At 28.6% G+C, this 17,863-nt stretch overlaps 1 protein-coding gene across 1 annotated transcript in view; it reads right to left on the reverse strand.

The window, feature by feature from the left end:
- The window catches only part of LOC107444850 (integrin alpha-PS2), an 82,872-nt gene that overhangs the window by 20,377 nt on the left and 44,632 nt on the right, over positions 1–17,863 (reverse strand). The window contains exons 5-17 of the mRNA XM_016059084.4: positions 15,436–15,497; positions 15,172–15,220; positions 13,574–13,660; positions 11,659–11,747; positions 11,442–11,548; positions 10,302–10,404; positions 10,010–10,112; positions 9,056–9,153; positions 5,702–5,792; positions 5,437–5,482; positions 4,864–4,977; positions 3,628–3,683; positions 2,308–2,453 (exon numbers count right to left, since the gene is read on the reverse strand). Coding sequence (XP_015914570.1) covers positions 2,308–2,453; positions 3,628–3,683; positions 4,864–4,977; positions 5,437–5,482; positions 5,702–5,792; positions 9,056–9,153; positions 10,010–10,112; positions 10,302–10,404; positions 11,442–11,548; positions 11,659–11,747; positions 13,574–13,660; positions 15,172–15,220; positions 15,436–15,497 — 1,151 coding nt within the window. The remainder of the gene's footprint in view (positions 1–2,307; positions 2,454–3,627; positions 3,684–4,863; positions 4,978–5,436; positions 5,483–5,701; positions 5,793–9,055; positions 9,154–10,009; positions 10,113–10,301; positions 10,405–11,441; positions 11,549–11,658; positions 11,748–13,573; positions 13,661–15,171; positions 15,221–15,435; positions 15,498–17,863) is intronic.

Consider the following 17,863-nt stretch of genomic DNA (forward strand, 5'->3'; position numbering starts at 1 on the left):
ATAATAGTATAATTAAATAATTTATTAATCCTTAAATATGAAATATACTTCTTAAATACAAAATGATTTATATTTAAGGAGGTTTGATATTTAACTAAATTTTATACATAAAAGAAACTTTGAGATTTCAAAAAAATATATGATTAATACTACCAGAATATGATAAAATTTAACCATTTTCTGCCTCTATGAGAACACCAGAGAGATCGGTAACTTTTACCGAAGTTTTTTCGAATAATTTTGGTAAAATTAACAGTAAAATTCGTTTTTATAGTTTGCGATAAAATTTGGCAAAAGAGGTAAAATTTGGTAATTTTATCTTGATATTTTAGAGCATGGCATAAAAACAATTTATTCGATTAAATTTGCTCTTCAGTTGTGTATTTTTTAATAAAGGTGCTTTACTACCTGAACTATAATTTTGAGAACTAGAATTTTCGGTAAACCGTTACCATATGAATAGAAAAATTACCAAATGCAGAATATTTTGGCATTATTAACCAGAATTTTTTTCTTTATCCAGAAATGTAATTAAAATGCAATGAGGTATCTTATTTAATTTTTTCTCTGTGAACTGAGCTATATTTTGTATGACAATCTAGCAGTATAATAATCTAATTTAGTTTCCCTACAAAGCGTATTTTTTTTTCTGTCAAGGAATCTTTAGAAAATTTTTACCGATGAATATTACAGAAATTTCACCATGTTTCTTCCATGTATTAATATTAATTAACTGATATAAAAAAACAGTGAAAATTAATATTGGAAATTCTAAAATTTCTCGCAACTTTGATAATGTTAGAAATAAAGCTAGACAACGTGAATGAAGCAAAAATAAAGTCGCGAAAATAGATTGACATTGCAAAAAATTCCAGATTAAATTACGGTAAAAAGTACCGGCACCCTAGGTGAGTCCATTTTTACCAGAGCATGTTACGGAACAAAAAACCTGGTATACGGTAACTTTTATGAGTATTAAATTGGTATACTGTATCTGGTAACACTACTATCTACCGTAAAATCACTGAATCTCTCTAATTAAACAAATATTATTGTAAAAATTACGGTAAAATATTTTACGGATGATACACCAAAAGTGCCGATACTTTTCACAGTAATTTGATCCGGAAATTTTTACAGTGAACTGCACTTCTGATTCAATTTCCAAGAATCTTCTTTAGTGCCAAAATATAGGGTTGGAACTGCCTGTGTTTTTGTTTATATAACCAAAATTATATTTTAACTGCTTTTTTGACTTAGTTTGAGCTTCATTCACATTTTCTAGATTTAGTTTCCTATACAAAGCCTTTACTGCCCCCTCTGTAACTTTAATATCCCTATGGATAGACATCACCTCCACCACTGTGCAGTCTTTAGGGGAGACTCCGAGACTGGACTTTATTGGAAGGCCAGAGAACTTATGAGGCAATGACTTCGGTCAATTTATTGTTGCGTCATCTTTACTTCTGTTCCTGTTCATTCATTTTTATTTTTGCCTTGCCATTGGAAATTAAAAAAAAAAGTTTCTTATACATTTTATTTAATGACCGTCGTTGAACAGCTGACGTAAATTTGAGTTTGCGGTTACCAATGTTCAATTCCGTAGCCCTGTAAGTTTGAACACAATCTAGATGACAAGGGAAATTTTGGATTAAGTACTGAGAGAAATTTGCCTTTGTGGAGGACTTTTTGATGAATTTAACCTTCATTTGCGTTACATGGAGAGGAACACAAAAAACCCCCACTGTTAGCCTAACTGCAGGGGGACTCAAACTCATGATCCGTCTACCCCTGAGGATATTTTACGTCAGCACTGTGGTTTGTGCGAGCCTGGTGCGAAATTAGTATGGACCAGCCGTCGCTGGGATTCGAAGCCGGGTCACCTCAATTTATTAAATAGTTCAAAGCATGTCCTTCTACATTTGGATTGATAATGTTGCTTTTCGACACTATCAAATTCAATTTACTAATTAATAACACAAGGCATAGGTTTATAGAATCTTAATTAATCATTGAAGTAAACCGTGCAAAATTTCTGAACCAATTTTTTAACCAGTGTTTTATACTTTTTTTAATTAATAATAATAGATTTATAGAACTTTTATAATAGTTTCAAGGATGTATGGTACTTTTCTTTCAAATAAACTTTTAATAGTTTTTAACAGTTATAATATTTATCGAAAGCCTTTAACACTCTTATAGATAATAAGATATATGGTACATTTTTCAAATAAATTTATAATAACTTTATTCCCTAAATAATTTCGTGGATAATAAGATCTATGGTAATAAGATTAAAGAACTTACTCTAAGATAAACATATATGCTCTTGCAATATTTAGATTCCTTTCTAATTTGTATGGAAACATTTTGTTCATTCTTATTCTCGTCAGTTAAGAAAAAAACTCTTGGGGCTTTGTTATCAGCATCCAACTTCATTCGATATATGAAAGCTAGAAAAAAGCAAGTATTTTTTAAAGTTAAGCTTAATTTTCATAACACAATAATAATATATTCACTAATTCAATGTCATTTGAAGCTTATTGTCTACTTAAGTTAAAATGTATAAAAATATGTTGAAATTAGCTCTTATATTTTGCATAGCTTAAATGTTATTTCTGCAAACTGATTTCGCCTCTTTAAGTGCACTGTAAAAAATTCAGGTTCAAATTCCGGTATAAGGTTAGTATATTAGGTGCATCCTGTGTAAAATCTATTTTTACCGTAAAATATACACCCCCAATTTTTTTATAGTAATTTTATTTTATTAGAATGATTAGGAAATCTTACTGTAGAATATTTGTTCCGTAATATGTTCCAGTAAAAAAGGATTTTACCGTAATTTAATCCAGAATTTTTTACTGTGTGTCGTGATATGAACGTTTGATGCCGGAAAAACATCTTTTACTTATTGTTTTCTCTGCCAAATTTTCCTGAAGATACTCTGTTATAATTGTCGTTGTAAAAACAAATCTTCATGAGATTTGACGATATTTAATCAAAACATCAGTGATTCAAAAATTTTCGAGTTGCTGTTAGTTTGGTGGGCGGAGGATGACATTGTTTGAGTTTTAAGAGTGAGAAAAAAATATCCCATCAAGCCTGAGGTACATTTTTTCGAGTTTAAGAAAAGTCCACACTAGTTGAAAAGCAAAATTTGTTTATAGGTGTTTAAATTCGTATAGCTAACAAATTTGACTTGGAAGTTTTACAACATCTTTTATCTACTGATATAGCACAATTCAAAAGTTTTTCCTCGTAGATAATTGTTTGCGTAGAATGATGCCACTCAGGGCTAATCGAAATATTTTGGTTCAAAGAACAAATACTTTTGTATAATATTTCGGTTGAAACATGTATTCGAAACTAAAGAAGATGATTTCGCTGAATGAAATGTATTTGACAAAAATACCAGGCCGTTATTTCTGATACACGAAATAATGTTTGATTTTGATTTATACATTCGACAAAATAAACATTCTATTCTAATTTAAACTTATTACTAATATTGCTTGTGAAGGATTGTTCTATAAATGACGATATGAGGTATTTTTTGTCTGATTGATCTAATGCATTAATTTTTCAATAATAATAATAATAATATTAGTAATAATAAATTAAACATACCAACGTGAGGAGGTATTCCTATTCCAGTAAATTCCAAACAGAACGAAACAACTACGCTGAAATAAATTAAAATAAGCTAAATTTTTTAAACATTTCTTAATTTAAAAGTTCAACTCTTGCATTTTAAGCCGAAATATTTGAGTTTTAAGAGTTTAGAAATAATCATTTAACAGGGTTTTGTGCTCTCTATATCTCTTACTTTGAATCAAGCTTTGTATTTTTTATATGTTTTAAGTGTGATTAAATAGCTCAAATGTATAGGAAAAAGTGCCTTTTAATCAATATTTTTTTAAAAAGAATGTAGGGGAAATATTTCAGGATATTAAGCCTTTCATTTGATAGCATGATGTGCTGAATATTATGTTATCATGTGCATAGCTCAAGATTATTTTATCCGGAAGTGATAACAGAAAGCTTCTAACCATTTTTAAACCAAATTTAAAAATTTTTCTGCTCAAATATTTAATTAGTAATCGAATTCGGAACACGACATCGTCTACGATATACAGTTTTTCAGCAAATAGTACTTAAAGTTTACTAGATAAATATCGAAAAAATCTTTGTTTTTTAAAAATATAGAATATGAAATATGGAAGCAAATAAAGGTTGTGAAACAATGTTTATTTTTGTATCAGTTTTTAGAAGGAATAATTATAGTTAAGACAAATTTAGTTCTAGACGTAGTTATAGTCAGATATGAGTTAAAAATGTGTGATTTTTACAAAAATAAATTTTTTTGAAAAAAAAAAATTTACGACGTACTTTTGCAGCTTTTTAAAATTTATAACTTGAAATTGCTGGCACTGTTAATTCAGTCATAGAAACAAATTTTTAAAGAAACGCTTTATCGATCATATTTTGTTTTGCATTGCTTTAAAATTATTAAAATAAAAAATAAATTTAAAATGTTTTTTCCTCTTCTCATTTCAATATTATAATATTTTTTTCTATTCTAATAAGTTTTGTTCATCATAAAATATTTCAAAAATCTTATTCATTTGATTGTTTATTGAAAAAAATTTCGCAAAATATTCTTTCCCCCCCCCTATAACCCCTAAAACAAATATTGCAATTAATTTGAAAGTGTTTTTAAAGTTGAAGAAGCAAATAGAGGCAATGGATATTTTAAATTTTGTAAAAACTGAAAATTTTCCTCATGAAAGGAAGCTAATTATGGTATTTCTACATGGCAAAAGAGATATTTTTAGAAAAATTATAAGACTAGGAGAAGCTTACCAAGAAACTATTGTTTTATCATAAAGCTCACAACTTGTGGTGCTTTTTTCATCTAGATTGATTTGTTCTGGAGTTATTTTAAGGGAAGCGCTTGTTTGAATAACTGGCCGTGATCTGTAAATTAAAGAAAGTTATTAATTTCGAAAAATAATACTAAAGTGCTATACATAGAAAAAACATTTGATAAAACTACTGCACTGTAATGTAATGACATTTTTTGTAAAAAAAATTAATTCTGGTGAATGAAGTTTCTCAGATCGGTTTTGCTCAGAAAAACAAAGTATGACACAAAATTGAATACCCCAAAAAACGGTGTTGGCACTTACTATTTTTCAATATTTATAGAGAAAAGTGTTACTTCTAGACAATTGTAAAATTTAAAACAATTGAATTTCAAATCATTTTTATTAGAATAAGTGCTTAAGAAAATGATCTAACGCAAGTAAATCACTACGCCTAGATAAGGACAATATGATAATATTGAATAATATAATCTTTAATTTAGTCTGTAAATATTTCCAAAAAAATAACCAGTCAGTTTAATTTTTCAAATAATTTAATTGAAAAAATTACCTGAGGTAGACTGCCGTGTCAGATTCATACGCTCCAATTAAAAGATCTGAAAATGTAAACATAACTTTTAAATCAGATTATTTATTTAATAGTTTTTAAACAGGAACTCTTTTTAAAATCTAATTATACTTATTTTTATTCTTTTTTTTTCTTTATCTACTTATTTTTATTCTTCATTTTTTTACTCTTTTTAAATTATCACATTTTATTAATTTTAAATGGACAAAAATTAAACATTTTAATTTAACTCTGGGAAATATTTTACCAGGGTATTCGTTATTATCCAGATCCATTCCTCCTGCAATAGAAAATCCAAATGTAGCCATAGATCTTGGTAAATCAGATGAAAAAATAACCTGTTAAGAAAGAAAAAAAGTTTTTGATTATGTAAGCATAAGCGATGAAAGTTGGACAAAAAAGTAGTATAGTTGGTTTCTTCGTTTCTGCTTTTTTATACACTTTTTACTTTAAATATCAATAATCAGCTATACGAGGGTTGCTATTTATATTTCTGGCCTAATAATGAAAAAACAAATATGTAGGATCGAAATTGGCTTTATTGTTCTTCAAAATATTCTCCATGATGATCAATACACTTTTGCATGCGTTTGAACCATTTTTCAAAGCACTTTTTCCAGTCCGATTGAGGTAACTCAAAAACATGCGTTTTGAAGCATCAACCGCTTCCTCGGGGGTCGAAAATCGTTGTCCACGTAATTTATTTTTGATGTGTGGGAATAAGAAGAAGTCATTGGGTGCCAAATCAGGGCTGTACGGCGGATGACCCATCAGTTCGATCTTTCGCTCCGTCAGAAATGCCTTTGTTTGAGTCGATGTGTGAGAGCTCGCATTGTCATGATGAAGAATGATTCGCCTGTTCTTCTGCTTTTTTCGAATTTCTCCGATGACTTCTGGCAAACAAATGGTCGTGTACCATTCAGAATTGACCGTCCTGCGTTGCTCTAACGCCACTGTTGCCACATGACCGTTAATGCCGAAGAAACAGGCAATCATTTGTTTCGATGTGCTTCTTCCTCGAACAACTTTTGTTGGTTTTGCCTCGTCTTGGAAGACCCATACAGTTGATTGCTGTTTTGTTTCCGGCTCATATGCATAGATCCATGATTCGTCACCTGTGTAGATGTTATACACAGCCTTTGATGTACCTTGAACGTATTTTTCCAACATTTCCTTGCACCAATCGACACGAGCCTTTTTTTGAGCGTTTGTCAGATTATGCGGGATCCAACGCGAACAAATTTTTTTTACGCTCAAATGTTCATGCAATATTTTATTGATGCTAGTCATACTAATGTCCAAAGACGCCTCTATCTCACGGTATGTCACATGACGATCTTGCTTTATCAGTTCACGCACAGCATCGATCTTTTCTGGCACAACAACGGATTTTGGACGACCTGCACGGGATTCGTCCTGGATCGAACATCGACCACGATTAAATTCGTTATACCAATTTTTTACAGTGCTGTAGGATGGCGCTTTATCGCTGAATAAAGAATTAAGTTCATCGAAGCACTCTTGTCTTGACAATCCACGTCGAAAGTTATGAAAAATAATGGCACGAAAATGTTCACGATTCAATTCCATTTTTTGAAAGAGAAGAACTTTTCAATTTACTGTCAACAACACAAATGAAGCTATAATGGTAAATCGTCTGCTGAATTTATGTTTAAAAATATCAAACTTTCGATTAAAATCGTCTGCGGTCGCCTAGCAACACTTATTGTTACCAAGGCCAGAAATATAAATAGCAACCCTCCTATGAAGAAATACAATGGTAAGACAAACTTTTTCAAAAGTGATATTTTTTTGTGCACAATGCATAGAAACATCATATCAGGTCACATCTTAACAGAAATGAAAATTGTGACTCATTATTACGCTGCCCCGAGCCTCTTAAATGTTAAAAAAATTACGGATATTTGTAAACTAAAGAGGCGGAATACCTATTTAGTTTAATGAATATTTTCTATCTGTACAGGCCTACAATGTAAATTTATAATTTGAAATTTTTTTTCAAGACATGGAGATTAATTAATAAAAAAGTTATTTTAACTATCTATAACGAAAATTCTATACTTCTTTTTAATTGAAGTGTTCATCATTGTTATTACTTTAAGTAGAAGTTTTGTATCCTTTGACTAGAAATATTTTGTTTTTTATAGTAAATATATTTATTTCATAATTTCGGGATAATTAGTTTTGATCGGTGATGCAATAATTTTTGTGTTTTGATAACTTTCCATAGACTAAAGTATCCACCATTCAAGCAGTTGGGTTAAAAATTTGCTTCATTTAAAATTTTAGAATGCATTTTTATGAATAAAAAATTGCTTAAATTTTATTTTATTCGGACGTTTTGTAACATTTAATAATTTGGTTCATCAATTCAGTTTAGAAATTTTCTTATACACTTTTGCTCACCTGTTTATCAGTTTAGTTTAGTTATGCGCCAAATAAAGATAACTGACTTGCAGAGTTAACATCAAAATTCGCTGAATACAGTAAAAAAACAAAGAAGCCAAGATTAGACTTCGACAGCAATTTAAAATATATCGGTACATTCTACTTCACATTATAAACTCTTATCACATGTCATGTTTTACTGGTGTTCTACTTGTAGACATTGATTAATGCTATACGTAAGATTTTACAGTACGGTAACTCAGAACCAAGTGCACATGTGACCGCTAAAATGCAGAAATCAGGTTATTGCGCTGCAGTGTGAAAATTAATACGGGTGACCCGTTAAAGTGTAGAAAATTGTTTCTCAGATAATCTGCTAATTTCCTAGATAATCTGCTAACTTCGTAGATAATCTGCATATTACAGGCTCTGCAAAAATTTCAGATCAAATTGAAGTATAAAGTACCGGCACTTTGGAAACATCAACCTTAAAATCCACTTTTATTGTAAGTTTAACAGTAAAATTTATTTAATTAAAGTGATTCAGCAATTTTACGGTAATTTTTGCTGTAAAAATTAAGGTATATATCAGTCTTTTTGTTCCGTAACATGTTCCGGTAAAAAAGGATTTTAGCCGACTAATGGATTTATCTGACTAATGGATTCGGTAAAATGGCTTTTTTACGGTAAAAATATCGGTTTCCTGAGCGCCGGTACTTTTTATCGTCTTTTGATACGGAATTTTTACAGTGCAGTAGACACTAGTTGAAAAGAAAATAAGATCTTTGCTGAAAAAAAAATCGTGAAAGAAAAGAAGGCCGATGACGACAAGACAATGGCAAAACTAAATGAGAAGGAAATAGGGAAATAAGAGAAACAACGCTTTTAAACACAGCGATACTGAAGGCTCTCATGTGCACATTACCCTGCAGAAAACTCTTGAATCCGAACTTTAACGAATCACCGTAATAAATCTGCGGATTAATTAGGTATTGGGCACACTAGTTGTTTTTCTGTTTTAGCGGTTACATAGACACGGACATACAAATGTTTTGTTACTCTTCCTTATGCTGGATTCAAAAGCACCATTTGCTAATAATAGTAATTACTGAATGTGCGAAAGTAACAGAAACTTAAATGCAATAAATTTGTTTAAGATAAAGAGAAACATATTACAATAATCTTTGTTTACTTGCGATGGCTTATTCACGATCCCCGACGCACTCCCGTGGAAAATAAATACGACTCCTTTTCCATCGTTTCCACCATACGGGCATCCAACAGCTACATCTGAAAAATAATAAATTAAAACAATAGTATTCATTAAAAGTAGTTTCAATGCAATACAATTCAGATGTAAAATTTCTCCCTGAGTTCTAGTTATGTTTGTAGTAACAGCGAATTTATAAAGTTCTCGAAAATGAACAGTCCATTTATTAAAAATATCGGAATCTTATTAAAAGAGTTCGACGTATTACGTAGAACTCTTTTAATGAGATTACGTGTATATATATATATATATATATATATATATATGGGTNTATATATATATTATAAAAGGTGCACTTTTGAAATCGCTTTTTTAATTTTCTTTCAATTTTAATGCTTGTTTTTAAAACTAAATAGGAAATATTATTTCCATTCAGGTATCACAACGCTTCTAGGGCAAAATTTGAAAGCTAATTTTGAGTTAATGTTACAGATGGCGCATCGATTAATGAAACTTTTGCATCAACTATAACGGCAACCTGAGTTCCAGTATTTTTTTATCATAATTTGATCCTGATTTTTTATTTGTAAATAAAAGGTGTACTTTTGAAATCGTTTTTATAATTTTCTTTTTGTTTCAATGCTTGTTTTTAAAAATAAATTAGAAATATTTCCTTTCAGGTATCACAACTAAGGTATGGCAGTCTTAGAAAACTAATTTTGAGTTAATGTTACAGACGGCATGATGATTAATCTAACTCTTACATCAACTCTACTGGCACCCTCAATGCCGGTTTATTTATCGTAATTTGATCAAAAATATTTTCTGCAATGTGGGTATATATAAAGTTTATATAGAAATTTTGAGCATCATCAAATAATTAAATTTGAGTTATACACACAGAGAACCGTTAAAGTTTTTAAAAGTTAGTTTTACCTCCATAGCCGTCCCTGTTAATATCAGTGAGGGAAGCAAGGGATAGACCAAATCTACCTCCAGAGTAAGCACCATCAATATGACCACGAATGCGAAAGTTGTGCTGAAAAATAATTTATACTGGTAAAAATACAATTCAGTTATGATATCATTTAAATTCGTTACAATCTTGTAAACTTCTTGCTTTTTAATTAAAATGGTATTACGGTAAGTTTCTTTACAATAACATTAACTGTGATTTTTTAAAAAATTATTTTTTGAAATTTAATTTATGAAAAATTAAAAGGCATACTTTTCTCGTTTGATGAATGATATATATTCTTCCTTTTTCATAGCTTCCATCTTTGGCTTTCAAATCTGTATAGAATGGTGCACCGACTATGATGTCATCTAACCTTAAATACATTACATAATCAGTCTACAAGACTAAGATATATATGATAATGATAATAATTTATAAATACTTTATATTTATAGTAATGCATCTGAGAGATGTATTATGTTACGTAAATTATGCTTCAAAGTCTCCTGCATTAAAATTTTTAAAAACTAATAAAACTTTTCGAAATGAAATTTCGAAATAGGAACAAGACAAAAATGACTGTCTCTCTTAAGCGTATTTTAAAAGTTTTTATTCTCTATAAACTAATTCATCTTTTTAAATTACAAAAATTTTTTTTTTTAAAGTAATAAGTGTTCGAGAGTTACAAACTTTCTATTTTTTTTAACATATCTTCTTATTTTTTTAACTATAATTGGTGCTTAATTTGTATTTTTATATTCAAAGATGACAACACAAATTCATTATCATTGTTAAAGTGTTAATTGTTTCTCCAGTTTAAAGTAAATTTAAGAAATGGTAAGAATCAAATTACTTCAAACTTGATATTTGTATTGTGTTCCTCGTCTGTTTCTATTATTTTGAATATTAAAATAACTTTTTTTTGCATTTTTATTTATAAATTGTGTTGATATAATAGTTTAAGAAGATGTTTGTAATCTCTTCATAATTGAGCTTAATCCTAGAACACTTTACTCGGTGGATTTTAGCGACATTGGTGATGTTTTGAAGGGTGATTAAGTTTGCAATATTTTAGTTGTAGATTTAGCGAGACTCGGTAGGTTATCACCATTTTGCATTTGCGATATTTTTCAATATCGTGCTAAGCGTTTTACGTATACTAAGATTTTACCAAAATTTGTTGCAATTGTTTACCTAAAACAATTTTATATTCATGTTAATTCTTACATGCATAAACAATTTACATGATATAAAATTGTTTACGCATTTCTAAATAACAAAATTGTGTTAATTTGGTAGCTTCGGATTTATTGTTTTATTATTGGTTAAATAATGAAAAATTTTAAGCGACAGAGAATAATTAAAAAGACGATGGAAAAAACTTTTACTGTGATATAATCTGTAAATTACCTGTCTCCATTGACATCAACAACACACACGGAGTAACCGAAATATGATCCCAGTTGCTCGCCAGAAATGTTAATAAGATTGTATATAGTCGAGTTGAACAAGCAAACCTAAAATATACATTTTATATGCTAAACCAAGTCCGATTTGATGTACCAATTTATCTATAATTAAGTTGTAGGTGAGTTGCTGATGAGTGGTGAGTTGTTGATTGACCTACCTTTCCTGTGAGTCGATTTCCTCGAGGTACTCCAACAACTATATCAGGACTTCGGTCACCAGTAAATTCACCAATAGCCATAGAATATCCTGTAATACAAACACGAGTATATCATCTGGAGAGATTTTTTACTGTAGTCAAAGTCGATTCAGATTCAACTCCGAAAATTTTTCATAAAATAATTCAAAGAATAAAAAAGTTACAAAATCATTTATTATTATCTACTTTTAAAAAAAATGCAAAATTAACGCAAGAGAATACCAATTTATAGATGTGTAGTTAAAATGCAAGCCAGATAATACGACAGAATTTTAAGTTGAGCATTGTACACATGCATAATGGTAGAATATAATTATACTGCAGCTACATGCATATGTAAAAGTATGTTCATGTCTGAACTGAGTCATATTTGACAGAAATGTTTTACATAGTTAATGAATAATCAATTATTGAAAGTTTTAATGAGTAAGCAATACAGCAAGTTTTCAGACTAGCTACTCAGCTGTTTAAGTTTAAATTCAACGCAGAAGACGAGGAAAATCAGGAATCAAGTATTAGAACAAAATAGCTTGGAAGAAAGAATTATTAATGAAACTATTTTGTTTTCGTCTTTGAAAAGCATGTGTTGTCAAAATTTGTTTTTATTAATCCATTTAAACTTTTGATAACGAGTATTCCGTTGAAAGCAATAAATTTACAATTTAAAAAAATCTAATGTTAAAAATCAATGGAATCCAACAAAAGGTTATCAATGTTGAAATATCCATACCAGAAAATTTTTATTATGGATAAAATATAATATAGTTGTATGGAGAAAATTTAAGAAATGCATGAAATATATGAACCCAAACCTTGCTTAGTTTTGTATAGCAATTTTATCGCTAATTTTACCAAAATCATTACTAAAGCTTTACAGTAAAAATTACCGAGCTTTTTGGTGTTCCTATCGAGCCAGAAACACTGTAAATTTTACAACATTCCGGTAGTTTTCAGTATACTTTTTTTCTCAGTGTACAAGATGGAAAATTCAGTAATGGTTAAAAGTTAGTCCCGAAATATTTCTCATTTTCTCTCTCAGTTTTCAACAGCAGTTCTCAATAGTGTTTTCAACAGTAGTTCTCAATAGTGTTTTCAACAGTAGTTCTCATCAGTTTCTTAGATTTCAACCGTTAAGTAAGGTTTAAATGGTTTGCTGTTCATAGTAAACTTTGGTACGATTTAGGCAACTGCGCAACGTTTTAAACAGTACTATTTCTAGCATCAAACAATGATTAGCTAGCAAACAAACATGTAGAATATAAAAGGTTAAGTTACTTTATTATATGATGTATTAAATAATCTGTACATTACTTTAGTTCTCTAATGTTCTTACACAGAATATTCAAAAATTAGATTGGAAACTTAAAAAAAACTGATTAATTTAACGCAACGGTGATATGATTTTTCTGCACGGATCTTTACGTAAAAAAAAAGCTTCTAAATTTATTTGCTAGAGCATTATCTTTACAATGATTCTTCAGAAATCAGAGGTGGTAGGATTTGGAAAAGATTATGGCAACTCTCCTTTATATGAAACCAAAAACCAAATATTTTCTGTCAGTATGTCAGTACACCTTGAATTTGAATGTTTAAAAGTGCCTCTACGACTTTTGAAGGAGGGTTTCTATAGTTTGTAAAAGAATGTCTACATGACTTAGCACTATCGAATTCATTTTTCACCACCAAAATTACTTTTTACAGAATTTAAAAAAAAGGGCTAAATGCTATTTAAATAGTAAAAAATGAATTCTGAGGTATAGCGAGTATCCTGTACCCGATTGAATGACCATCTAATGATATTCTTTAGAATTTTATTACATCTAGCTGAGATTTAATTTTATGAAGTTAAAACGAAATATATTTCTACACATCTTACCTAGATAGCTGGTATCAAACTCTGCAGGTCCTTCTGGAGTACCGTGCAGCATATCTTTCGATAGTAAATCTTGAGAATACAGCTGACCTAAAAAGATGTAGTTTTAAATTTAACTTACATTCTCCATTTATAGATTCAAGAAATTATTAGTCAGGTATCATGTTGTAATTTAGATGTAAAAACGTGAAAATCTAATACATTTGATTTTTTATTTATTATTTTGTACAATTTTATTGGATTTAATGATTTTCGATTATAAAAATAATAAATTGTATTTGTTTCGATTAAATTATGTTCTTCATAGAAACTATTGTAGAAAAAGTTAGTAAGCAAAATAACTATTTTAATTGGATACTTGCAAACTCAGAAGAAGTAAAGTGATTATGCCTACCGATGTGATTTGAAAATGATTTAATTGGATACCTGTTAGAGACGTCAGACGTGTGTGGCGTTCTTGATTGGCTTCTGAATTGACGAATGTCAGAATTTATTAATAATGGTGTCACATTGCAGACATCCAATTAGGTTCATATTCGATAAGGAATTTACTTTTTTTCTAAGACGTGACTTTTCAGATGAGTTATTTAATGGACTAATTTATTATTGATATTCAGTAGACTAATTTATTACTGATATTCAATGAACTAAGTTATTTTATTATCAAGTAAGAGTTTAGGATCTAAAATTATAAAATTAGTTAATGGCAGAAGCAAAAACAAAAAAACAATCATCATCAAATATCATAATCAATAATTATCATCAATACAAAGTAAGGTTTGCCTTTAGAAAGATATGGTATTACAAGTATCATTGATTTATCTATTCTATATTGTATCGAAGTAGTTTCGTGTACTGAATTTCTCCTGAATCCGTTTGGGATTACGATATTTCCTAAAAACTGCATCGATAAATTATTGGTTTAAATATTCTCATAAAAGTTTTTAAAACATAATATAAAGTTAATCTACTTCACATAGTTTTTTACTAATTCTTGCAAGTAAGTAGATAGATATTTTTCAATTTTCAAAACAATAAGAATTAAGGTATGTCGTATGTAATTAAGAAATTAATAAAATTGTATTCATTCTTAATAGAAAGGTACTCACAAAAATTTATAATATATAAAATTAGCAAACAATAAGGGACTAATTTAAATAAAAACTAATTTATGCGACTGTTAAAAAACTACAACTACAAGAAAAAATAACTATGATAGAAATACAGAGTATCCTAAATTAGCTTGACAGTTTTCAAATATATATAACAGGAAAACGATTAGCGTAAAAAAAATCCTGCTGAAAACTTTGATAAGGCATAAATTTTAAGCCTTAAGTTTTTCATTTTAGTTAAAAAAAATTTCGATAGATAGCGCTAAAGATTCCTTCTATTGTTCTTTCTGGTGCTTTTGCCAATCTCGCACGAAGATTATAACAAAAGATTGCCTCATTAATAAAAGATTTTGAAATATTTTGATGTAATTTTCAATTATTATTATTATTATTATTTCGATTTACAGTCCTTACTTTATACATCGCCATCTGTCAAGAAATTTCCGCCTAAAACTTAAATTTTGGGAATAAAATAATGTATATCATTACCTTGCCAGTACCAACTTCCGGGGGAACCAATGAAAAGTTGCCTGCCATCCTAAGAAATGTATATCAATTAGGCAAAATAACTAGTTTTTTAAAATTGCAAATGCATGTCTTTTGAAAAAAATATTGATTTGAAGATGTTTATAGAAAAATAATGGTTTTAAGAATTTGATAAATAATAGGAGGAATATATGAGAAAAGTTATATAGAAGAAGATAGATAAAAATAAATAAATGATTCTGTAGAATAAAGAATTTTTTTTCTTACTTTAGTCACAGCAACTGAAAATCCTGCTTGACAATAACCCTGTCTATGATAGCCCCAAGCAACTGAAATAAAAATAAGGCATTTAAGGTCTTAGGCTTTAAATTTATTCAATCTTTTGCTACAAATTTTGTTACAACTTTATACGCAGAATTTTGCTCATGATTTTCCCCTTTCCAATACTTTAAGTATAAAGAAATAAACTTTAGATATTGAAAGGTTATTAATCCATAAAAGTAAACAATTAGCATAAAATAAAATGCACATAAATTAAAATATAAATGTAAGTGTAGAAAGGGATGAATTTGTGTCATAGGCAAATAAAACTAAACGACTAAAAAAGAAACAAAAAGGAGAAATAATGCGACTTAAACATTCTAGTGATTATGTAACATTGCCTGCTTATCTGACATTCTTTGTGTTTTTTCATATAGTTAAGTTTTAAAAATTTAAAAATAAATGTTCAATGTTTTCAAAACGTAAAAAGTACGCCCTTCACCTTTGTCTTTTAAATATGTCAATGATTATAGATTCATAGATCATTTTCCTTTGGCAGTCTTCAAGATGAATTAAAATTTACACTGTGCAAGATTATCACCTTTTTATACGCTGTAAAAAATGGTTACATTTTATTTACTTTTTCTCTGTTATAGTTTTATTTATTTAATAATTCAATTTTTTCCCCTTTTTCTTTACTAATAGCACATTTTACTGCTCATTAGAATCAACTTAACGGCTTCATTGCAAAAAATTTCGTTTAAAAAACAGGTTTCGTGTTTAAACACATTTTCAGTAGTATGTTCGCACTAATTCTTTCAAACAATTATTATTTTGGGGATTTTATATAATTTTTTGCACCGTAATTACAGTTCTGTAAGTAAAAATGCATTTAATTTATCTCAACACCAAAAGTGGTTTCAATTATACACTAAAACTTTTTGCAGTGTAGGGTTTACTTTTAGAGGCTTCACTATTATTGTTATGTAATTAAGTCTGGTTAGAGGACGTGATAAACGCCTCATTGTTCCAATTCACAACTACATTTGCCTTAAAAACATTTAAGATTTTCACTTCTTACGCTTGAATTGCCTTGGAAACTACTAAATGTTGAAAGCATGAGCAATTCGTGCGTATACGTGACTAATATTTGGTCGGATTCAGGATCGAGAATACTCAAACAGTAAGATGTGCTTCAACGAATTGAATTACCAAGTCTTCTTTTTCGATTTTATCGACAGGTTGCACATGGAGACTTATTTTTGTGATCACATGCACAAATTATTAAATATAACTCAATAAGAATAGACTTTCCTGAAGGTTGTTCCGTAAAAAAAACTGCATATATACGAAAATAACAATAAAATAATAATAAAAAGTAATAAAAGTAATATAATAAATAATAGTAATAATAATAGCAATATAACAAATAATAATAATAAAATAATAATAATAATAACAATAATAAAATAATAATAATAATAAAATAATAATAATAGTAATAATAAAATAATAATAATAAAATAATAATAATAATAAAATAATGATAATAATAATAAAATAATAATAATAAAATAATAATAATAATAAAATAATAATGATAATAATAATAAAATAATAATAATAAAATAATAATAATAATAAAATAATAAAAAATAATAATAAATACTTATTTTAAGAATTCTTATGAAAAAAGGCCAAAAAAGTAAATTTATTAGGAGCCGCAGATTAAAATTAAAGCAAAGCGGAAAAAAAAGTAAACAAGAGAAATATAAGGAATAACTATAGAGAAAGGCGAGACTGAAAATATGAAAACTTATTTGATTGTCGGAGGAAACATGGTGGAGTTGTAAGGTGATTATTGCACGGAGAAAAAAATTTTGGTAAAATTACCGTACGCTATTGTAAAAATATTTCTGATAATTAAAACATTATCTAGCTAATAAAATGAAAATAAACGGCATTTAAATTATTCATTTGGTAATTTTAAAGTTCTTTATAATAACGGTTAGAAAGAAATTCTGGTTTTCGAAATTATAGTTCTTATTACCACAAAAAGTATGCAGAACTGAAAAGCAAATTTAACCAAAGAAATGGTTTTTATTCTATGTTCTAAGGTTTTTATTCTATGATCAAATTACTACATTTTATCACATATTATAAAATTAAATTTTATTGCTATTTTTTCCAAAATCATTACTAAAGCACTTCGATAAATATTACCGATTGTTTTGATGTTCCTATAGAGCCAAAAAACTGAAAAATTTACCATATCCTGGTAGTTAGGACCATACTTTTTTTTCCTTCTCAGTGTGGAAATGCCAACAAACCATTTCCCCCGGCCATAAAACTGATTTTTTTCTACCTTTTTCATTAGTGATTCATCATATTTTGCTTTTGATTTTTCTGTACCTAAATATTAATTTATACCCCC

Source organism: Parasteatoda tepidariorum, chromosome 7 (assembly GCF_043381705.1).
Source record: "Parasteatoda tepidariorum isolate YZ-2023 chromosome 7, CAS_Ptep_4.0, whole genome shotgun sequence".
NCBI classification, from domain to species: domain Eukaryota; kingdom Metazoa; phylum Arthropoda; class Arachnida; order Araneae; family Theridiidae; genus Parasteatoda; species Parasteatoda tepidariorum.